This window comes from Cryptomeria japonica, chromosome 11 (assembly GCF_030272615.1).
Source record: "Cryptomeria japonica chromosome 11, Sugi_1.0, whole genome shotgun sequence".
Classification (NCBI taxonomy): Eukaryota; Viridiplantae; Streptophyta; class Pinopsida; order Cupressales; family Cupressaceae; genus Cryptomeria; species Cryptomeria japonica.
In genome coordinates, this window is record NC_081415.1 from 179,285,835 (window position 1) to 179,311,563 (window position 25,729).

Here is a 25,729-nt window from a genome sequence, read left to right on the forward strand (position 1 = left end):
ATGAATGCATTTGCTCCAACAAACGATTCATGTTGCTGCGCCGCTGCCTCTCGGAAAAATTGTGGCTCCTCCGACAAGAAGACTGGAGCTCTCCTCCTCCTTCCTCATTGTTCCAGCGAGGATGAGTTCCGTCTTCGTTTTTGTTAGAATCAGAGATCACTCCTCCGGAGATTCGAACCAGAGATGTATCCATTGATACAAATGGGTTTCCCGAACCCATGACGTTATATTTCTGAATTAGAGCACTGAGTTCATCAAGCGGCTGCGACAATGCAGCCATTTCACCGGGAAAACTGACAGAGCTTTCAGGGTTTTCTCCTACAGATGAACCCAAACCGAAAGATGAACGCTGACTGAATATAAAGGGAGGATTCATTGTGGGCAATGAAAATGGTATTTCATAATCATGCTCTTTCTTCATTCATTGAACTGACTGCACTACAAAACCAGTAACAAAGCACCCAAATTGTGTTATACCAGGAAGCTGTAAATCCGTTGGGCAAACGAATGACTTCGGAAATGAATAAGGCAAAGAATTTAGAGGGCCTTTTTGTCAGGAAGCAGCGCTTTGTAAAGCTGAACAGACAGCTGTATGACAGCAGAGCTCCTCGAATGCGTTGGATTTTGTGTGTCTTGACAGAGAAAATTGAGAGATAAAACAGGCACCTGCAATCTGGAACAGAATTTATGAGCATTGGTTAATCTAGTACAGCGACTGATTCATTAAAAGAATGATGATGTTGGAGCAAGCAAACAGAATACTCTGAGGTCTAATCGTATGGACAGTTGTTACCGTTTGTCGTAATTGAATATGTTGCGAGAAGCTATGACATAAAAAGTCTTAAATTCACTGTTAGACAGTGTGCGGCAGTGTACATGCACTCCAAGATTTTGGGAATGAACCTTTACAGGTTCGGTTATTTGAGTTCCTATAGAAAACGCCAAAAGAGCACAGGGACACACACCCCCAACCTTAAAGAACTGTTAATGCATGGTAGCTTATGCAAGATAAGATCTTCCTAACCTTCCTTGTTCTGTTATTTACATGTTTCATGTCTGATTTATATTGCATATGATTATCGGATTGTACAAACATTGCTTATCATTATGCTATCGGGCTAACAATCCGATAGCATATTAATGTCAATTGTTAATTGGCATTAATATGCTATCGGGGTATAAACCCGATAGCATATTAAATGCTATAAGTTATCGGGTTAAATTCGCCGATACATACTTGCTATCGGGTGCATAACCATTGGTACCGACTCACATCTGTTATCGGGCTTAATTATATCGGGCATATTTCTTATCAGGTTTAATGAATACACGCTTCATTTGGAATTAACATTGGTTAACAACTGCACCGGTTGGATTACATACATCGTGCACTTTGAATCATCGGTGTTTATATGAACCGATTCATTATATTGATCAGTCATTATATTATAATATTACAACATGCTATCGGGGATTTTGAACCGATAATCAGCATTGTGTTAATGGTATAATTACAAAGGCACCGATCAATGGGTGCATTGATCGGTCATGCCTAAAAGGCATGACCGGTCAATACACCAATTGACCGGTTGCCTAAATGATATATATGCCAATTGAATTCATTTGGAGAAGACATAGAAAATATTAAATGATCTCTCTCCTTCAGACCTGCAGATAAAAATCAAAATTATTAGACATTGACATAATTCCTAATATCCATATATAGCATACATAGTTCATAACTTGTTCTTTAATTGAAATTGAATTAACTTTACATGGTATCAGAGCTAAGGTAATCGAACCTAAGGCTATTCAATTTTGATAAAATTCAAGGACTAAGTTACAAACTACATCACATTTCCATAATGGCCAACGCTATCAGATTCGAAGATAGATTTGGAGGTAGCGAAGATTTTTCAGCTTGGAAGTTTAGAATCAAAATGATTTTAAGAGAAAACAAAGTTGATTCATATGTCCAAACTGAAAGTGCACAACCAGAAGATGAAACTGAGAAATCCACATGGATCGAGGGAAATGATAAGGCTATTAAAATAATAGTGGATGGGGTAAGAAATAATATAATGCCCATCATTAGAAAGCAGGAGACGGCTTATAAAATGTTCAAGGCACTTGAAAAGACATTTGAGATATCAAATGCAAGTCGTACTCTAGCACTAAAATGAGAAATAAATCATATCACCATGAACAAAGGGGAGACAATCAACGCCTACTTCATGCGGATATCAGTTCTAAAAGATGAACTTGCAACTCTGGACTACAAGATCCGACGCAAAGAACTAACACTCATTGCTTTAGATGGGTTGCCTAGTGGATGGAGCACATTTGTCGAAGGCATCAGTGCAAGGTCCAAATATCCTAAGTTTGAAAGACTGAGAGATGACTGTCTACAAGAAGAATTCCGATTGAACAAGGTAGGAATAAAACAGAAGAATATAGATGAAGACTTGCAAGTCCTAAATACAAACATCAATAAAAAGTACAAAAAGAAGCAATTCAGGAAAAGAAAAGCTAAACAAGGCAAGAACACTTCTAAGAAAGACCTATCACATGTTCAATGTTATAGGTGTGACAAATTCGGACACTATGTTGCAAACTGTCCGAAGAAAGGGAAGCAAGCCACATTTGCAAAAGTGAAGAAATCTAGAAAAGAAAATGACTCCGAGAACTATGTCCTCTACTCAGCACTTACAAGCCATACTTCAAACAAATCTAACTCATGGGTGATCGACAGTGGTTCATCCAGACACATCACCAGCTTTAAAGAAATACTAGACTCCATGATAGAGAAAGATGATGAGGAAGTAACCATCGGAGATGATTCTTCACATCCGGTCAGAGGAATTGGAACCTGCACCATCAAACTGAAGTCAGGCATGTCACTACGACTTGAAGAAGTACTATATGTTCCAGGCATCAAAAGAAATCTAATCTCCATATCAGCACTAGAAGATCAAGGATACAAAGTGACCTTCATGGAAAACAAGGTGGTGGCTTGGCCAAAGAGATCCTCCATCAAAGACGCTAAGGTCATTGGTCGAAGACAAGGCTATTTGTATGAGCTATGTACAAAGCCCAATCTAGCATTGATCCATGAAGCAACTAATGCAAATGAAGTATGGCACAGGAGATTAGGCCATCTGAATTATAGAGCTTTGTCAACCATGGGAAACCTTGTCACAGGTCTACCTAAGTTGAAGCAATATCATTCAGAGGCATGCAAACGGTGTGCCTTAGGTAAAAATACCAAAAATGCATTTCAGAATAGTACTAGGAAAACTAGCAAAGTTTTGGAGTTAATTCATTCTGATGTATGTGGACCTATGTCCGTACCCTCGCTAGGGGGATTTTTGTACTATGTAATTTTTGTTGATGACTACTCTAGGAAGACGTGGATCTACTTTTTGAAATGTAAAGAATCAGAAGAGATCCTAAGTAGGTTCAAAGAGTTTAAAACATTAACAGAAAATCTCTCTGAAAACAAAATTAAAACCTTAAGAACTGACAATGGGGGGGAATACACATCAGAACTATTTAAAGACTTTTGTAGAAATTCTGGGATTAAGAGGGAGTTGACAATACCTTATAATCCACAACAAAATGGAGTAGCTGAAAGGAAAAATAGGACCATAGTAGAAGCTGCCAAAGCCATGATACTAGATCAAAATCTAAACTTGAACCTTTGGGCAGAAGCAACTAACACTGCTGTGTACATACAAAATAGATGTCCTCATTCACACCTTGAAGATAAAACTCCTGAGGAAGTCTTTACCAAGACAAAACCAGATATCAGCCATCTTACGATATTTGGGTGTCCAGTCTATATTCATGTACCTAAAGAGAAAAGACTAAAACTAGAACCCTCTGGAAAAAGGGGAATACTTGTAGGATACAATGAAACTTCTAAAGCCCACAAAATCTATGTACAAGGGCAAAGAAATATTGAACTCAGTAGGGATGTAATCTTCGAAGAAGATTTAGCCTTCAAAAGGGCCCAAAATACAATAGAACCTGAAATTCATAATCCTACTCCTAACCTAGAAGAAGAACCTACTCCTGAGCTTCAGAGGGAGTATCTTGAGGAAACTATAAGTGAAACACAAGATCCACCTATAGATAATCGCAAGAAAAGACCACTATGGGCCACCAAAACTATAGCAGAAGCTCAGAAGTTCGCTGCTCCTTCAGGAACCTTCAGGGAAAGCAAAAGGCCTAATAAATTCATCAACTATGTTGCACTTATGAATGATCTCTCTAAAGCTGAACCTAACAATGTTTTAGATGCACTCAAACATCAAGTATGGATAGATGCCATGACTGAAGAATATCAGTCCATTATGAAGAATGATGTTTGGGAGATTGTTCCTAGGCCAACCAAGAAGTCTGTCGTGTCTTCTAAATGGCTGTTTAAAATCAAGCATGCTGTAGATGGCAGTATTGAAAAACACAAGGCCAGATTTGTAGCTAGAGGGTTCTCACAGAAGGAAGGAATAGATTACGAAGAAACATTTGCACCTGTTGCCAGGTACACATCAGTAAGAGCTGTCCTAGCCATTGCAGCAGCAAAGGGGTGGAAGGTACATCAGATGGATGTTAAGACAGCATTCCTAAATGGCGAGATCGTGGAAGAAGTCTACTTAGAGCAACCTGAAGGGTTTGAAATTCATGATGCAAAGTCTCATGTGTGTAGACTCAAGAAAGCTCTCTATGGGCTCAAACAGGCTCCCAGAGTTTGGTATGAAAGAATTGACACCTATCTCTCAAAGCCAGGTTTCTCTAAGAATGATGCAGATCCTAATCTCTACCTCAAAAGAAATAAAGGTGATATGTTAATATTAATTTTATATGTTGATGACTTCTTAATTACAGGAGATGATCACCTAATAGATCAATGCAAGAAAGATCTATCCAAAAAATTTGATATGAAAGACTTGGGGCTTCTTCATTACTTCCTAGGATTGGAAGTATGGCAGAATTCTGATAAAATTGTATTGAACTAAGGGAAGTACACCTTGGACATATTGACAAGATTTGGAATGCTAAACTACAGACCCATGACCTCTCCTATGGAAACCAACTTCCATAAACTTAAAGAAGCAGCAGCAGAATCAAGACCTACTGACCCCACTCAATACAGGCAGATGATTGGGTCCCTGATGTATCTAGTAAATACAAGGCCAAATATCTGCTATGCTGTTAATACCTTAAGTCAGTTCATGTGTGAACCTAAGGAGATACACCTGGTTGCAGTAAAGCATATAATGAGATATCTACAAGGTACCCTAAAGCTTGGTCTTAAATATGAAAAGGTTGACATAGATCTACATGGATTTACAGATTCAGATTGGGCTGGCAGTGTGACTGACAGAAAGAGCACTTTAGGGGGCTGCTTCAGTTTAGGGTCAGCCATGATATCTTGGATCAGCAAAAAACAATCTTCAGTAGCTTAGAGTTCCACAGAGGCTGAATATATTGCAACTTCAATGGCTGCCCGAGAAGCAGTATGGCTAAGGAAATTGCTCGTGGGATTATTTGGAGAACCTGTGAAACCTACAGTCATTCAGTGTGATAATCAAAGCTATATAAAACTTTCTGTAAATCTAGTATTTCATGATAGGTCCAAACATATTGAGATTCCATATCACTATGTATGAGATATGGTTGACAGGAATGTGATAAAGTTAGAATATGTGTGTACAGGAGATCAGACTACAGATATTCTAACCAAACCACTTTCCAGAGTGAAGGTTGATCACTTCAGAAAGGGTTTAGGTATGATAGAAAGGTAATCTACTTTGTAATCTATACTTACATATATTTAAGATGTTTAATGTGTAAACTTCCTTGTCATGTCTGGACTATCTCTTGGCTTCTTGCCACCTGTGTTCATATCTAAGAGGTGATGATCTCTCAGATACTGAACACTTGTATGTAGACATCATAAGGTGACGATCTTATGATAGTCAAACCAGTAATCACATTGGATCACTGGTAAGTCATGGATGTGTCACAACTATGTTGTGATACAAAATTTGTACAAATGTTATTGCATTATCACAACTTGGATATAATGAGAACTTAAGCACTTCTCATATGGTTATCCTTGTATTGCATGTTAGGCAATACTGATATCACGTGTAGGTGATATCTCAACCATTGATGATGTTGGATCTCTGGTAAGTCATGGATGTGCCATGACTATGTTGTGATAAACATTTATTAATGTTATTGCACTTATCACAACTTGGATATGATGAGAAACTAACCTTTCTCATAGACTTATCCTTAAGTATTGCGTGTTAGGCAATACTGATATCACGTGTTAGGTGATATCTTGATGAATCTTACAGATCACATGTTTTGGTGATTTCTCACATGATCAGGTGATGATTCTCTTACTTTTATCACATGTTAAAATAATACTTTATGTCACATGCTCAGGTGATGTTCTTCTATTTTGTATCATATGTCCTGATGGTACTTCTCATGTATAAATGATTTTTGCTAACTGACATTATCTTAGTTATGAAAAGGAAATGTGATGCAGGTTGCCTTATCTATCTTCCAAAGCTAAGAGGGAGTGTTAATGCATGGTAGCTTATGCAAGATAAGATCTTCCTAACCTTCCTTGTTCTGTTATTTACATGCTTCATGTCTGATTTATATTGCATATGATTATCGGATTGTACAAACATTGCTTATCATTATGCTATCGGGCTAACAACCCGATAGCATATTAATGTCAATTGTTAATTGGCATTAATATGCTATCGGGGTATTAACCCGATAGCATATTAAATGCTATAAGTTATCGGGTTAAATTCGCTGATACATACTTGCTATCGGGTGCATAACCATTGGCACCGATTCACATCTATTATCGGGCTTAATTATATCGGGCATATTTGTTATCGGGTTTAATGAATACATCGCTTCATTTGGAATTAACATTGGTTAACAATTGCACCGGTTGGATTACATACATCATGCACTTTGAATCATCGGTGTTTATATGAACCGATTCATTATATTGATCAGTCATTATATTATGATATTACAATATGCTATCGGGGGTTTTGAACCGATAATCAGCATTGTGTTAATGGTATAATTACAAAGGCACCGATCAATGGGTGCATTGATCGGTCATGCCTAAAAGGCATGACCGGTCAATACACCAATTGACCGGTTGCCTAAATGATATATATGCCAATTGAATTCATTTGGAGAAGACATAGAAAATATTAAATGATCTCTCTCCTTCAGACCTGCAGATAAAAATCAAAATTATTAGACATTGACATAATTCCTAATATCCATATATAGCATACATAGTTCATAACTTGTTCTTTAATTGAAATTGAATTAACTTTACAAGAACTATGTTGGAAACAAATTATTATGGAGAGATTATATGGTTAAAAATAGTTTATATGGTGAAAATGGAAGTTGACATAGTCATTGTTTGTGTATGTTATGTTTTTTATTAGAAAAGAAAGGATTAATGGGTTCCGATCTTTTACAAAAGAAACAAAACGGGGAAGCTCATAGAGCACTCACAACACATAGGTCCAAAGGATCGTAAAGAATATCAGTCAAATGGCTACAAAAGGAAAAAGAGGCTAGAAGACAACAACAGTCCCAAGGTCAACAAAGCCAAAATCCACACCGAATCTAAGGGCTCCTTGCAAGGAACAGTAAGAAGACAACCCACAGGGTGGGGCAACCTCACAAGAGGGAAGAGAGGGTCCCCAAGTCAAGTAGAAGATCATGGCAGCCACACAAGTCAGCAAAAAGTCAAACCCTCAATAGCATAACCCCTCTTCACCTCTATAGAAAAGGAGCCCACCTCAATAGGAGTGGAAAAGGAGAAGACCAACAAACAAGTGTACCAACTGTGAGTCCAATTATTAACCAAACAGCCACAGAGGAGAGAAGACCACCATCAAAAAACTATTAACCTCTTTACCATAGCCAATCCCTACCACAAAAAGGGACGCATCCACCTCCATAGAATCCATGAAAGAAGAAGGGAATCGATGAAGCCAAGCTCTCCTCATGGCAAACAGAGCACACCCTACCTTAATAGGGGCAAAATCAAACTCCATAGTAACCTCAAAATTGAGCAGGACCCCGAAACTGATACCAATCCATAACCAAAAACTAACATCAACAAGGGTGAGCCCTTGAAAACTAGCAACTAACCCTTGGCCATCGAAGATACCAAGACTAGTGTCCTAACAAACCAAAATGGACAGTCGTAGCAAGAAGGCAAAATACAACCCAATGGTGTTCATAGTAACCACCATAGTCCAAATCAAAAAAGGAAAACTCCTACCACCTGAATCCATAGCAGGCACCATCTGAATCGCAGTGAGGATAACGAATGGGGAACATGGCCCCATTATCGACAAATGCCAAGGCCACACGTAGGGCCCAACAAGATCAATGCAGGATAAACCCCTAGTGCATCTCATCATACCACTAAAGGCATTCAATTCCCCAAACACCAGCAATGATCCAAAGAAACCATCGCAATGCCAACAAATACCACAAGAACACACCCAAAATGAAGGGGTTAGGTGGTATGCAGCGAGGTGAAGCCTACACTCCACAAAACGACAGGCAATTCCAGCAACACATCTCAGTCACTACACACTGAACTATCAACTCTGTCCTGAGGATAGCAAAGGAGCCAACACCTTCTACTATAAAAAATGCCTCACTAGCTCCAAACTCAACATTTAGCACAACCTCCAAAGGGATTCCAAGCAAGGCTGAAACAACTAATAGACCCGAAACCCACGTTGATTAAAGGAGAGCCACACAGGAGCACACCTATCAAAGGACCAAACTAGGAAGCAGAGGGCTTGAGCTAGCAGCACCCATGCATCATGCATTCTATGAGCACAAGCCTCAACCAGGAACCACGAACACCATAGGAGACCACCCAAAAGAGGGCGCCAAGTAAAGAAAGGTAGATGACACAATAGCCAACTCACCAAATAATAAACCCCAAGCAGCGCTAGGATGACATCCATGGGAACCAATCCACACAGCTCACAAAAGGAAAGGAGAGCCATCTCCCAAAATAGTTAGGAGATCCAAACACCATCAACATCAACATCAAAAACATTCTCAGCAACACTATCTCCAATGCAACCCCTACAACCACGACTGTCAAAGAGGAAGGTTGTTCAAACAAGTAGTGCACGATGAGAACAAAGGACTAGCCACAAAGCATCATCCATGTCGTTCTCATCAACACCACCATTGCTATATGTTTGAAATCCTAACTTTCCCACACCTCCACTTTTCTCCAAACTGTCTAGAACAGGGCGCCAAGGGGGGAAAGGTAGAAATCTTGACCAAAAACTCACACATGAAACCAACCACAAAAGAGTTAAATTGGCATGTCAGGAAGAAACCATCACAATCGAGGCAACAATAACCACACCCAAGCCCCAAACGCAACCAAGGCTAAGCCATCTACAAGAAAATGCATAGGTGGAAGCCACAAACATAGAAAGGGGTAAGGAAACAAATGTGTCGACATGACCCACGAAATAGGAAGACTAATACCCAACATGGGTAAACAATCAAACAACCCACTCAAAGGAAGAGGACTTAGTCCAAACACCAAAGGCGGGGAAGTTCTTGCTCTTGTTCTAGCTCAGAGCAAGTGAGCCTCCAACCTCATCTGACATGGTATCACACAACACCTTGAGGGGGAAAAGGGCCTATGGCAAGGGAAAACAGCATGCAGGTCCACCCTTACCATCTCCGCTAGGGCATAGACCTGACCAAGCAGCCATCAAAAGGCTACAAGCAAGGGGCCGAATGAGACCAAAAGCAGACATAGGGTAGAAAGTACCCAACACCAGAGCTAAAAGATCTCCATCATCTTCTGCATCTACTTCACCACCATCTCCTTCAATTTGAAATCTTGAAATTCTCACTCCTACATTATCATTTAGATATTAAAGATTATTTTTATGCAATATTTTATTTTATTATGTCTTATTTTATTAATGATCTGATGTTTGTGTACTTTTATTCTAATTATTCTTGTCTACTATATATTAATTCGCATTCATTTATTTCTTATTAGAGGTAAGAGATCATCTTTTTATGATTTTTATTATAGGTAGGATTGACTAAGGTCAACCTCACAAATCACATAAATAATCATCAAGATCAAGTCATCAAATTGAAATTCCAACTTTCTCATGCCCTTTTACTAGCCATTATGAGCCAATTGATCCAATATTTTTTTTTTTGTAACATGTTGTATGTCATTGTTTCTCAAGAAATTGATTGTGCACTTAAACACATGGATGAAGGAATAAAGAATGATCACGATGAAAGAAAGGAATAATTTGAGAACACTTAAATGGCACATCAATTGGCATAAGAGCTTATAAACAATTTAATTTATTTTATTCAAGCCACTACATAGAGTGGGATGAAGATCGGCGAGTGGGAAAAGAGCAGTAGGGTTTTTGGAGGTATAGTTGTTGCAGAGGCAACATGTGAAGCAGATTCCGATGCGGATAGTGTTGGCGATGAGATAGATGGAGATGTGAAGAGAGGTGGAGTCTGCAATTTTATTTTTAATGGACTTTCGTATCTTTTCATTTGGGTGGTTAGTGCTACTCTGATTCCTGGCTTGGTTGTGAAGGGCTCGACCTAAGGTGGTGTGTCTTTTCTATCTTCAAACACTCTGTTGACTTCTACCTTTCCTATTGCCTTTGTTGTGCCTCTTGTTTCTTGGTTTTTGGTGATTATTGATGGTTTCAAGGAAGATGAGGTAGATATTCTGGGTGGTCCAAGAGGTGTTGTTTTCTCTATCTCTTCAAAGGAGGATGGTGTCTATTTTTTGGATGTTAGAAGTGTTGTGGTTGTGCGCTTTAGTTGCAATATTTGTTGCTCCTCTATTTTTGGGTTTTGTGGGTTTTTCTCTCCAGATGAAGTTTGGTGTTTTTCTCTCTCTAGATTTTGTTTTGTTATTTTGAGGCTTGTCTAACCACTTTGAAGTTGAAACATCTTTTGTTGAAGGCTACCTGTGGTTGTTTGATATCGCATTTTTGTGGTTTTGGGGCTCTATTTCCCTTTTCTAGGTTGTTGTTGGGGACCTTTTTTCTTTAGGGGGTGCCCTCTCTTTTGGGTTTCTTCGTTGGTGCCACCATTGTTTCTCTACTCAACTCTTTTGGTGGGTTTTTTCTTTGTGGGGTATGTGTTCATGCAATGCTCTTCTACTCATACCCTATTTTGTTGCTCATGATGCAGATTTTTTTGTTTCTTTCATGCTTGAGCGGTTGACCTCCATGCCTTATGGAGCCATTTTGGTTGCTGCCTCTTGTTTTCGTTTAAAAGGGCTATCCTTGGTTTTAAGGTGATATTTGTCCTTGTGTGATTTGATGGAGCTCTATGGTTTCCTGGTCTCAAATATCTTTTATGGGATCTTGATACTTTTTCTCTAGTCCTCCTTTGTGATACTCCTATTAAGGTGGAGTTTTCTCCTTTTGAGGTGGACAACCTTTATGTGGGGTTGCCTAAGGACCAATTTTCTTCCATTATTCTTCCATGTTAGTTGATCCTATTGAAGTGGAGGGGTCTCCTATTGAGGTGGACTTCGGTTTGGTGGTTGAACCTAGAAGCTTCTTTAAGGAGGCTTTTGCTCCTCCCTTTCTAGTGGTTGGTTGCACTGACTTTATTGAAATCTTTGTTCTTTTTCTCTATCCTTCTTCTCCTATGAAGGTTGAGAATTTGGTGGAGTTTGAGGTTGATAGATCATTTTGAAAGATATATAAGAGATATGAGATAGAAGATTATGGATATGTGAATGTAATATGATGTGAAATATATCAGAGGGATCATGTATGTGAGGAAATTCATGTAAAGGTTATTCTGGTTAAGGGTTTATAGTTTCAGACCAGAACTGTATTCTGGCATAGAAGATGCTATCTTAGCAGTTCACACTTCTCTAGATTGTAGTCTGGAATTTTATGTAGTCAATGAGGCTCCTTTTGTGATTGAGTAGTGTGCTCTAGGCTATAAGCCTTCTTGCAAGTGCAAGCCCATCATATTTTATAATATCTCTTCATATGGCTAGTGGATAGATATTGTGGGTCACAAATCCCACCGTGGTTTTTCCTCTTTGAGGTTTCCCACATATAAATCTGTGTGTTATGGTTCTCATTTATGTGATTGGCTTATTGGTTGCTTTACTTCTTTCAATTTTCTCTGTATCAGTATATCGGTTGGTGTATGCATGTTTTAATAAGGCTAAAATTAATCATTCTGGTATAACACTGATTCACCCCCCCGCCTTCCCCCTCAATGTTATTGGTTTCCAACACTATTATCTCATGATCCTAAAAATTTGGGCCTAGTTTTGCTTGAATTGGGAGCAATATTTGTAATAAATATAAGAAAGGGATTTTAATAAGTAGGGAGGTCGTGTATGCGAAGACATAGCTGAAATTAATTGTATCATCTTGCATCTTTCTCCTCCATTCTAAACCATTAATTTCAAAACATGACTCACCTTGATACATAATAAATGCCTTTGATTTACAATAATGATACAATTTATATTATATCAAATATTATATATAATACTATAGATATAATATAACCAAAAAATTTATATATAATATAATATATTTTTTAATTTTATATATATTTTTATTTATACTATATAAAATAAAAAAATTATATATTAGTTTTATACATACATACATATATATATATATAGAGAGAGAGAGAGAGAGAGAGCCTAATTTATAGTAGTAGTATCTTTAATTTAGATAGAGCATCATAACCCATGTGGCCAACAGAACTTGATATAATTGTCAACTCTATTTTATATTCTCCATTACCTGTTGTCGCGTTGTCATTGACTTTTCTCATTCTGTCATGCTGTCATTGATGGCGACGGTAAGTTGTTACCTGTCATTTCACATATGTTGAAAAGAAGACTTTTACATAGCTAGTTGTTTAAATTTATATGTTTACCCAAATATGTCTATTGCAAGTTTGTTTTGAATGTATTAAAATGGTATCCCATATTCTCAAATTTCATTTTAGATGACATAAATCTGCTACACACAATCGTTAGTGGGGATCAAATTTGATAGCAATATTTAAAGGATTTTTTCTATTAAATTAAATATATTTTCAATTTTTTATATATATCAAACATTTATGTTTAGATGAGTTTTTTTTTTTTTTTTTTTTTTTTGTAAATATCAAATAAATCGATGTTACCTTTTCTTTTAATCTCAATTCTCTTTAATTTATTTCATCTGTATTTTGTGAAGCTATATATCATTTATGCAATTGTTCCTTTACATTCATTTTTAGCATTTAATCTAAAAGAAGTATTTAATCTAGAATGTCAAATATAAAAACATCTAACAAAAGTTATATTATTAATTATATGTTTCATTGTATCTTTTTTTTTCTACAAAAGGATACTTTCTCCAATGCACTATACTAAACTATTATTGATCACTTCTAATTTCCTATAGTTTGCAAATTGAACCTTATGCAAAAGGGGATAAAATACACTTTCATATTATTCACACCGCACTTCGGCTTTTGGTAAGGTAGGCCAACCTATAGCCCACTTCATGAAGAATGCTAAGTTTCTCAATAATTCAATCGATTCACCAAACTTTTCAACTTCTAAAAAACTAAAATGAATCTACCAATACTCCTACTTTTGATAGGTATAGTTATTCATACTTCTTGGCAATGACTTGGCATTACCTTGCTCAACTCTCAGGTTATGAAATTATTTGAGATCCTACTCAAATTTCTTTCTGCCACATAGGGTGTCATATTTCTTGGACAACCTTTAAATTTTGACCTCTTTGTTGTGACTTAGAGTGATTCTTGGAAACTTTGTGGATCCTCCCATCCCCATTCTTTAATCCAAACTAGTTATTGACCCTCTATCCTCTTTAAAATGCCCAACCTATCTCACACTTGCTTCAAAAAATTTTTGAAGAGGGTCAAAGCCCATTAATTTGCCTCACAGTTTTGTCTCAACACCCACTCCCATTCAAACATTATATATACCTACCAATATTTCCCTCTAATAAAGTAATCTATACTTTATTATTTGCAAGTAAATAAGACATTCATTCCCAATCATTTCTAAATCAATTTAAAAGAAATATTTTTAAAATATAGGGTAAAAACTAAGGTTATGATAGATAAGATAATATCTCATGACAACTAAGACTTCTAAAGGGATTCCTTTAAGATCTAAGTAAACTTAACATGTGGATTGGACCTACTAGGTGAACAACTTAGGTAAAGCAACTTATTCATATGTACCAATACCCACTTAAGTGTAAATTAGGTAGAAGCGGAAAATTGATAGAATGTCGATATAATGAAAAGATGCATGAAAAATCCATTACAAACAAAGTAGAGAAGAAAACTCACATGAGAAAAGACCCTTCTCCAATAGAGGAAATGCAATAAAAAAATTGTTTACAAGTGATGCAAAACATGATAAGTGGAGGATTCATCATAAACCCCCAAGGACTATGTCCATTACAAGTATAAAATAAATGGCTTCCCCATAAGAGAGGAAAAGGGAGTCTTTGAAGATCTCCATAATGTGTAATTTCCTACATAAATGGTAGACACTTAAAGATAAAATATGATATAGTACCTATAAAAAAAATTTCGTTCTTTCCATTATAGAGAAGCATTTATAGGAAGAAGAATGAATATGTATGATGATGTCTCCAAAAATTGGTCATGTGTTTCCATGTCCATGGAATATGATGGTGTCACAATCAATTTATGTACATTTCAAATCAATAACATGAAGTTGAAAAACTAGGATTAAGTGGTGGTTGATGTTGAAAAAATCTAAAAATAATGATGATTTGAAAACAATAGTGCAATGACCATCATCAAAGAGGAGAGATAACCCATCAAATGTGTCCTCCAAACCTACAATATAAGACATAAAATAATTATATATATATTGATCAAATTCTCATCCCACAAAATTGAATTTGATATATTATGTTGATCCTACTGAGTAGGAATGATGGAAGCCTCAATTAATGACTACAAAATGAATCGAAGGAGGTGAAGGATACACAATTTTCTTTTAAGGAGAAGGAACAACTCTAGATTTATATGTAGCATCTATTAAGGCATGAGATACACACTTAAGCAATAATTTGATGACATAATGTGCTCAAGACATGAGGACATAACTCTTTTACATCATGAATGCTCCCACAATATATGCATATATAATGTTTATAAATGATTCAATCCTAAAATAATAGGATCTTCATATTTACAAATACAAAAAGTTTCAATAGTAATTCAAAACTCCAAATATGATGAATTGATTTTAAAGAAGATGTCTCAGAATTATAGAACTTATATAGGTGTGAGGATGCTAGAGTAATTAGTCAAGATGTGTAAAAACTAAATAAACTATATCAAGGGTTAAATTTATAGAAGATAAGATTGTTCTTAGATACCATGTATAAGTTGATGATCAACCATACAAGCCAAAAATCATCTACAAGTAAAACACCTACCACACAAAAGAGATCAAGCAAAGATTGTATACTCTATAACAACCACAAAATTCTATATTATTACACAAAATAATTGGAAATACAATATTGGAGGTACAATTTCAATGAATGAATGAATTGCTTTATAGAAAGAAATAGATTTCATAATCCTAAAGTTAGAAGAACTAAAGAAATGCAAAAAGGAGCGAAATAATGCTCAACTACAAGCCAAAAAGGCTAACTAGAAGTGCTTCAAAGTAAACTCAAACTAAAAAGGAACCAAAGTTTATCTTAACTGAGAAATAAACTGAAATACCTAATTAATAAATAATTAGATAATTGTCCTAAAATTACTCCAACACCCCCCCTTAAGATTAACTAAAAAATAAGCTAAAGATATAATAAAATGAATGCAAAATTCATGCATAAATGAGTCCCAGCAACACGGGCTTGATTAGGTACTCATGTACAAAACAATGCAAAGAAATCCAACTCACACCAATTAAGTCTCTCTAAATAGAGAAAGGGAGAAAAAAAAAAAGGGAAAAAACCCCTCTCCACAAATGAGATATGTGATGAAAAAAAGGTACTACATGTGACTAAGATGAAGGACTCCAAGAGGGAATCTGACACATAAGTACAATCAATATCCCCCCATAAGAGATAGAATGAAGATAAGAATCCCCCAATACAGAAGTAGCTCATATGCCAATAACGAACACCTGAAGGCAAAACATGATCCACTTCCTACAAACAACATTTCTCCACTTTGGAAGAAACCAATCCACTGGAAATAGGAGAAGTCGCTCAAATAAATTAGAACATGTAGGAATCCAAATCCAAACTGTATGTGCCTCTAGAAACTACTCAAATTATTTTATATCCATAAAAAATGATGATTCCACAAACCAATTAGGTACATGCCCAATCAAAATAGGAGGTGATGAATCAGGACTCTACAGAAACTAATGAGGAACAAGCTTCATGGGTGACGAAGATGAACTAACAATATTGATGTGGCTATTAGCAAAGAGGAGATGTATGTCCTCAAAATAATCCTCCAAATTTGAAATATGAAACTCAATAAACAAGAATGATATTTTTGTAAGATACGAATCCCAAATAGTTGTTTATGGAAGAATAATATCCTACCACACTGAATCAATAATATCAGAAGTTGGAAAACCTTTCATATACTCAAGCTCCTCTATAGTATCATCTTCATAAGGCGTGAAATCTGCATGTGCAAGGGGAAGAAAAAAATCTACCATAGAATACTTTACATATAGAGAGATGTGAGGGTCTCCAAAGATCTCCTAAAGGCAATTCCAATGTGCATGAGGACACTCAATGTCTGATATATCACACATAGTGTCATAAGCAACACTATAATAGATCACACTTACACCATGGTTTGTGAGGTTACCACAAGCTAATTTACCTCCTAAATTTGTTGGTTCAGGTATGAGTCCATACAAATAAGATAGCATATCTAGCCACCTCAAATGTGTTAGGATGCCATGTCACCAAGACTCATAATTTCCCTTTGCCAGTTGGACAACAGAAGGATGAAAAGAAAAACCCATGATACCTCCTCAAATGAAATTATTAGACCACAATAATCTCATCACATGCAAAGAAAATCAAATACAACCCTCTCCAACAAATAGATCCATCCAAAATGCCAAAATATCCAAGTAATTGAGCATATAGTGAAAACACAAAAATCTCAATAAATTGTACCTAGAGCACAATGTAGAAAAATAGACCTACGATATGGATGGGGGAATTTGATAGCTTTCTAATGAATTATGGAAGTCCAAAAATGGAACTTTTTATAGAATCTAATCAAGCTACCTTCAAAATAAGATTGGTACTATAACTATCTTTCCAACGATATCTTGTTTGCCCAATTTCGACTTTGTATGATGAAGTTATGGGCAAAAAACTGAAGGTAGGTATTTAAGGGTATTAAGCTAAAAATAGAGAAATGCTACTAAATTTAGTTGAGCGCCAATTTTAATGGTCCGCCAAAAGAGGATGATGTTAGCACTATGTAAGGCCTGTACATGTAGCAAGTACATGCCTTTTGTCCTACCTCTTTTGACTTTTTAATTCCAAGCCCTTTTTCATAACCCTTTGAAAAACATGTACCCTTTTGATTTTTAATTAAAATTTCAAGAAAAAAAAAACCAAAAGAATCAAACCTATGTGATTTTTTTTGCTGATTCTAGCACTAACATAGGGGATATGGATTTGTATGGAAATCTGTGGTGCTAAAAAAATGGCATGCATTTTATAGGTTTTTGGGCCTTTTGAGTGTGATGGCGACCTCTATTTTGTGGCAAAGTGCTCACATTTTTCAGTTACCCCCTAATTTTGATTTGATTTACGTGCCTTCACAATTTGACTTAAAATTTCAAATGCTCTAATTTTGATGAAACAATATTCGATCTTAAGGTTTTTCAATGTTCTCGACACGATGGTAACCTTTGTTTCATCTCAATGTGAATAGAAAATTACCCCAAGTTGGATCCCTAATGCATGTGGATAGGAAAATGACAAAAAAAACTCTAATACCATGTAGAATCTAAGATTGTGTTATGATACCATGTAAAGTATATTATCAACCATAGGAGCCAAGAATCATCTGCAAGCAAAACATTAATCACACAAAAGAGATCAAGAAAATATTGTATGTTCTATAACAACCAGAGAATTTTGTATTATTGTACGATACAATATCAGAGGTACAATTACAATAAATGAATGAATTATTTTATACAAAGAAACAAATGCCCTAATCCTAAAATTTGAAGAACTAAAGCAATGCAAAGTAGGAGCTAAATTAAGCTCCTAAAAAAGAATAACACTAGATATAAAATAAAGAACCTAAGTTAAGCTTAAGTGAAAATGCAATTAAAGAAGCTAATTAATAAATAATTAGATAATTGTCCTAAAATTACTCCAACAAAATTCAATAAAAAAGTACAAAGTTGTGTCACACTTTTATCTAAAGGAAATGACCAACATTGATTAAACTTTTTAAATTGAATCAATAAAAAGAACACATATATAGGTTTTGAATTTTAAAATGATGTAAACTAATAAAATGCAATTTTTTTGGTGTATTTTATGTTTTTTACTTTGTAAAAAATTTATATATGATTATCTTGAACTATAAGGAGCAAGAGTTTGGGGTCGCTTCTATTTATGCCCCTAATGGTCATAGAGAGTGAGTAGAGCTCTGGAAGTGGCTAACTCAGTTGGAGGGTGTTATATGGATCATTGGTGGACATATCATGGATGTCAAACTTAACATTGTGGAACATCCCCAAGATAAGGTAGGTGGGTTAGGATTTGAGTGCAAACTGAATGACAAATTTGTTTGGTATAGTATGGTGAACAAACTCAGATTGTTGGATTATGTGGCTAGTAATAGAGATGAATATAAAGGAACTCAGCACACCTAGTGTAACTTTAAACAAGGGAGAAAGAGGATATACAATAGAGTAGATGGATTTTACATCAATAAAGATTGGATGTGTGAAGAAGGATGGAAAGTTGGTTGTTGTTTGAAGGTCATCCCCTATACTTTGTTTGATCAAAATATCATTCATGCCTTCTTCTTTCTAAGAATCTCCCCTCCCTTGACTCATGGTGTGAGGTATTTCGTTCCTTTTAATACTAGGTTGTTGGATGACGAGGATTTTATCTATGCTTCTTTTATTATTCGGCAATTTAACTACTAGAAACCTAGGCTAAATGGTGTTATGGATAGATGAAATTAGAAAGTACAAAGTTGGAGAACGCTATTTTAGACTATACTAGGTAAAAAAAAACCAAGGATGATAGAATATTGGAGGCTAAGAGCATAATAGGCTTATTGACACTGAAGATACCCTCCAAATGCAGCTCGGTAATGAGGAAGTGGCTATTAATCTTAAGGTAGCCAAGGATGAATTAAGGAAGATTCTAAATGTGAAGATTCAGGGAGCTAAAACTAAAGCTAGAATTAGTTGGCTTGAGCAGTGATAAAGTATCTAAATTATTCTTTTATATTCTTAGAAACAAGAAGGCTAGAGAAGCAATTGACAGTATATGTGAAGATGGGATAAAAATTGTAGATCGAGGAAACCATAATAAAGGCATTTAGCAATTATTATCAATAGTTCACCTTAGAAGATGGTGGATGTGATAAGGAGGCTACCAGGGAGAAGGTTATTTCTATTATCCCTACAAAGATTAGTAAGGAAGATGCTACTAGCTTAGATAAAGAACTATCTCTGGAAGAAATTCAAAATGCCATTAAGGCTCTTAAGAATGACAAGGCTCTCGGCCCAAAAGGGTTGCCTAGTGAATTCTATAAGATTAATAGTAACTGGATAGGAGATGACCTTCTTTTAGTCTATAGAGAATCTTTTGATAAAGGGATGTTGGGTTAAGACATTAATAGCAGAGTGATTAAGCTCATACCCAAGGATGGAGATAGATCCCTCATCAAGAATTGGAGACCTATCACCATACTTAACATTTCTTACAAAATTCTGGCTAAAGTTTTAGCCATAAGGATGGAAGGTATCCTACCTAAGGTGGTAAACAATGCTCAAACATGATTTGTAAAAGAATGTACATTCTAAAAAACCTGCTCACTTGCTAGGAGCTGATGCATTGGGATCGACAGTCTAAGAAAAATGTGTCTATGATGTTGATTGACTTTGAGAAGGCATATGATAGAATAGAATGGATATGTATTCTCATGATGTTGAAAAGTTGAGGTTTCCCTATGCTATTTTGTAAAATGGTTAAGAACCTCATGAATGATGCCATGACTTGTGTTGAAGTTAATGAAAGCAAGTCTGAAAATTTTTCTCTTTCCAAATCTATTAGACAGGGCTATCCTTTAGCCCCAACTTTATATGTCATTACTACTGATGCATTATTTTATTTATTGAGAGATTATTCCCTTTCTTCCAAAGTGAAGGGTATCAAGCTGCCCAATGGAGAAGAATTGTTGAACATACAATTTGTTGATGATGATGCTATTATGATGGGCTTGAAGGAAAGAAACATTGATACCTTAATGGTTAAGTTGGACATCTTTTTCTTGGCTTCTGGAAGCAGGGTTTCTTTACCTAAATCAATTATCCTAGGTTGGGACATTTACTCGCCTACCTAGTTTAGCAAATTCCCACTTTTGTGGGGAGGACCTTATCACCAAGTTAGTTATTTGGGCATTCCCTTTTCCCTTAGTCCTAATCTCAAGAAAATGTGAGAGTGGGTTAAGGATAAGATTGATAAGAAATTGAGTAATTGGAATAGGCGCACTCTCTCTCTAGCTAGAAGGTTTCAAGTTTGTCAAAAAAAATTACCCCCTTATAACATTTATTACACCTCCGCTTGGTTGTTTAGTACCTATTAATTTTCCTTCATCCAGAAGTTAATTAGGGACTTTTTCGTGGTCTGATGGTAAAGGAGGCAAGAAAAGACATGTGGATAGATGGAAATGTTGTACTATGAGCAAGACAAAGGGTGGTCTTGGATTAAAATATTTGAGACTATAGGGGATTGCACTTGCTGCTAAATGGATATTTCATGTGTTTCAAGGGGATGAACCCCAGAAGGTTTTGATTAGGCATAATATATCTAAATTTGTTCCTAAACAAGGACTCTCGTAAAAAGGACTCCCAATATGTGATTTAATTTTTGGAAATTTTTTAGTCTATCCCTCATGATCTGTTATTTTTAAATCAATTTAGAAGCCATAGGACAGTGTGAGACATCTTATTGAGCACAGGGATCTCAATAATGAAAATAAAAAATTATGGGGAAATAGATCAATTTGGTGGAACTTGAAGTACAAGGACAAGTCATTTGCTTTGATACACGGATAATCTGTTAAAACATGGATAGTGAAAGGTATTCAGACATTTGAAGATATTTTTGAAGTTGGTTAGTTGATACATGAGCATATATTCTAACTGTATCTTTTTGTATATGATGTAATGGGAACTTACTAAAGTAGTTTAGAAAGTGTATATGGGTCATATGACTTGATGATATTGATATACTCTTGATATATTTTGTATTTTGATCTCCTGATATTTAATATAAAAAAATTTATAAAATTATTTGAATATATAATATTTTATAAAGTAAAAACTAAAATTTAGTTGTTGATAAAATGTTGAAATAGAAGTTACATAAGGCCCCACACTTTATATAATAAATTTTATTTTTTTTCTATACTTTTTTTTGTGTGTATTAATAACTTGAAACTTTAGTGCATGAATATATTTAAAAAATAAAATATAAATATAAATTTAAAAAGTTGTGTACTGAAATATAACTCTTTCAATTTGGCACCACCTTTTTCTTGAATTATTTATTCAAAATATAAAAGAAATATACCATTGATATAAATTCTTTTCTCTACTACATCATATTTTTTTCAAAATTTTTAAATAAATTTTATTATTTTTCCTTGACAATTTATTCAGCCTTATATTTTAGTGTTGATGACCTACTTGTAATAAAAATAAAATATTAAATATAAAAAATAAAAAAATAATTAAAATATTAATAGATATATATTTTAGAAAATTCACTTATAGATCTAAAAAATGGCAGTTTTATATTAAAAAATATATATTTATAAAAGTATGCATTGTTGAAACATCGAGCTTTTCAAAAACATTATTATTTTGGTAATTGGATCCAAAGTGATTTAAAACATACATTTAGTAAATGCATCCAATTGGAAAAGTTGTGGCCCATATATAACTTAGCTATAATGAATCTATAGAGACCATATGTTTAACTAAAATTAAATTGAAGTTAGAAATACTTAAATTCACTTGTGCTAATAAGTTAGCCTATAATTAGAAACTCCAAATATGATGAATTATATTTAAATGAAGATGTCTAATAAATATAGAACTTGTCTAGGTGTTTGTATGTCTGAATAATTAGTCAAGATGTGGTATTTGTAAAAATTAAATAAAATATAACTAGGGTTAAATTTTTTAAAAAGCACACAAATAGGATTGAAGTGCTCCTTAATACTATTTCAACATTGCAAGAATCGCAAAAAAAACTTAGATATATAGTTAAAAATTATGGACTTGAATGTCCCGATTGGAGAGCTAAGTAAATATATATTCAATATAATGATTGAATGAAGAGAGCTATAATAAAGTAAATATATTTTGTATTAAATACATATTCACACGTTATGTTTATATTGAATATTTGGACACATGTACAGACTCAAAAAACTTATGTTTCTATATGTGATATAAACACCCATATTGTCTCTTCCTACAAGTTCATTAAATATATAGTTTGGATTTAAATCTAATTAATACATACATTCGCACATCTATACACATATACATGTGTATGTATGTCCAATATAAACTTACTTTCTATTATTACAAATTCAGGAATATATTGATTGTCAAGACAATTCGAATTTTGTAAACTTTGCTTATACAATTTAATTTAAATAAATCATTCTTCAATTGAAAATATACAATTTCTTTCAAACTTTCATTTTATTTTTTAACAAATCTATTTTAACATTCAAAAATTTGATATTTCAATTAAAAAATGGATTACCTACTTTAATTTAAATTTATATAATTTCTTCTTATATTCCTTTCTTGGTAGGATTACCTACTCACCGGATTCTCCACCTATACCTTTGGTGCCGCGAATATTGTAATGTTATCATATTCTGCATTCCCTTTCACATGCGCTTGCACCTTACCTTCTCTACAGCCATGTCCCTTCAGAATTATCTTTAGAGTTGACTGCAATTGTTTTCTCCTCTTCTGCTTTGTATCTATCTAAATTTAATTCTTTAAAAAAAATTGTTTTCACACGTTCAATACAACGGCTTCGAAGTTGATCTTGTATATATCTATATGTATATATATGTTATATATATACACATACACTTCAGCCAAGATTTTCAAGATTGAGTTGTATACACGCATTCTATTCTACTCTATTCCATTTCTCAATTCTATTCTCTTTCCCAGTTGCAGCGTGATTTAGCTTTTCAATTAGATGAAGAGTTGAGTAAGAAAATTAACGTGGGTGGAGTGAGTGAAGGGCCAGCAGCACAGTCGATTCATGGGATTTTGCTAGGGAAAAGATATCTTATTGTGTTAGATGATGTCTGGAGGGCTACTAGAGAGGGTGACTTGCTAACCAAACCTGGCATACCAACTAGAGATATTGGGGAATCCAAAATTCTGTTTAGCACAAGAAGCAGAGAGGTCTGCGAAAATCTCAATGCTCCTGTTTATCAGATGGAATGTTTGACAGATGAAGAGAGTTGGAGTTTGTTTTGTGCTTATGCGTTTCCTGGATCTAAGGGAAACAGGGCACAACAGCACCTGGAAAAGGTCACGCATAACATTGTGAAGGAATGTGGGAATTTGCCACTTGCAATCAAAACTACAGCAGCATCTCTGAGCAGCACTACACAGCCAAGGGACTGGCAATCCAAGTTCAGTAAGGTGAAAAACGTAGGGACTTCCAAAGATCTCATGGATATTCTCAAATTGTGTTACTACTCCCTGCCTGCACATCTAAAGGCTTGTTTTGCTTATCTTTCCTTCTTTCCTGAGGATGAGATAATAGAGTGTGAGTATCTCATATATCTATGGAAGGGAGAAGGATTCATTCCGGCAGGAGAGGACCCCTGGGATTGTATGAATCGGCTTGCCAATCTCTGTCTGGTTGAAGTATGGGAAGACACATATCTGAAGAAATATTGTAAAATCCACGATTTATTGCTTGATTTGGTCATACTTGTATCCAGAGAAAATAAGTGTGCTTTCAGTGTTGAAGAAGCCTTCAACAAATTGCAATCTGTGAATACAGATGGTAGTCGCTGGTGTCGCCTATTTTTGGCGAAGAAAGATATTGATAAGCATGCCATCTCAGAGAGGCGTCCTGTTTCTCCCACACTTGTCCGCACACTATCACTCTCATAACTACAAAATTGAAGGAAACATTCCGGCAATGTTGTTTAGTGGTATGAGAGTTTTGCGGGTTATGGATCTGAGCTACACAAATATCTCCACATTGCCTGCTTGTGTTGAAGAGATGAAACTTCTCAAAGTGTTGAATTTAAGGAGGACCAAGATTAGGAAGTTACCAAAGTGCCTGACATGCCTTAAGAGTCTCTCTTTTTCTTGATGTCTCTGATTGTAGATTGAAGAAGAGTCAAGCACCCAAATGGATAAGTGAATTAAACTGTCTTCAGCATTTGGAAGGCCCGTTTGTGCGAATGCCAAAGGGAATATCAAAGTTGGAGCCTTTGCGAACACTGAGAGTAGATGAGTTCTTGTCTCTGTCCATGGAAGAAGATGGTGCATTAAGGTTAGATGATGTTGGCAAGATGAGGGAAATTGAGGAAATAGCATTTACAGTTGAGCATGAATCACAGTTGAAGAGGATGGAAGAAGGGGTCCTTTCACCCTTGCTCAACATGCGTCGGCTGGAAGTCAACAATGCAATTGTTGGAATGCGGTGTGAATCAGAATCAGAATCAGATCTTCCTCAGTTTCCACAGAGAATGAGTACAATGTGAGATCTAGAATACCTCAAGCTATATTATTTTGTAGTGCCAGGTTGGATATGTCATTTGTCAAATCTGAGGTACCTCTATTTATGGAATGGTCATTGTAGTAATTACCCAGAATTACAAGCAATGCCCAATCTAGTGAGCTTGCATTTGCATTATAACAAGAGGTGTAGAGAATTGCCAAAGGCATTTGGAAAGTCTGGAGGGTTTCCTCACCTTCGCTTCCTTTTCATAGATGAATTCCCTAAATTGGAGGAGTTTCCAGAAATGGAGGATGGAGCGATGACATGTCTTGAAAACTTCAGATTACGGAATTGTGAGAAGGTGAATAAAATGGGAGAGGGATTGGAACGGCTAAAAAGACTCAAGGAGATCGATATTGGAAGTTTCACAGAGAGATATAAATTTAGGGAGACGTTGAAGGAAGGTGGAGTATATTGGAAAAAGATCAAAGCCACCAATCCCCACATAACTATTGTTGGATAAAATAATATTAATAATAATAATTTATTATTGTTAAATAAGTATGGTTCAACATGTAGGC

The 25,729-nt window shown here is 35.4% G+C and overlaps 1 protein-coding gene across 1 annotated transcript; it reads left to right on the forward strand.

The window, feature by feature from the left end:
• Positions 1–507: 507 nt before the first annotated feature.
• Positions 508–24,592, forward strand: LOC131070812 (disease resistance RPP13-like protein 4). The gene is made up of 2 exons (XM_059214477.1): positions 508–630; positions 23,630–24,592. Exons 1-2 carry the CDS (start codon positions 508–510, stop codon positions 24,590–24,592), a joined length of 1,086 nt encoding a protein of 361 aa, XP_059070460.1.
• The last annotated feature ends 1,137 nt before the right edge of the window (positions 24,593–25,729 follow it).

What these genes read in the sequence shown, in the direction of transcription:
- LOC131070812 (XM_059214477.1), top strand. Translation starts at nt 508, where the DNA reads ATGACTTCGGAAATGAATAAGGCAAAGAATTTAGAGGGCCTTTTTGTC. An exon ending in GAATGCGTTGGATTTTGTGT is followed by an intron (nt 631 to 23,629) that starts GTCTTGACAGAG and finishes TCTCTTTCCCAG; the next exon opens with TTGCAGCGTGATTTAGCTTT.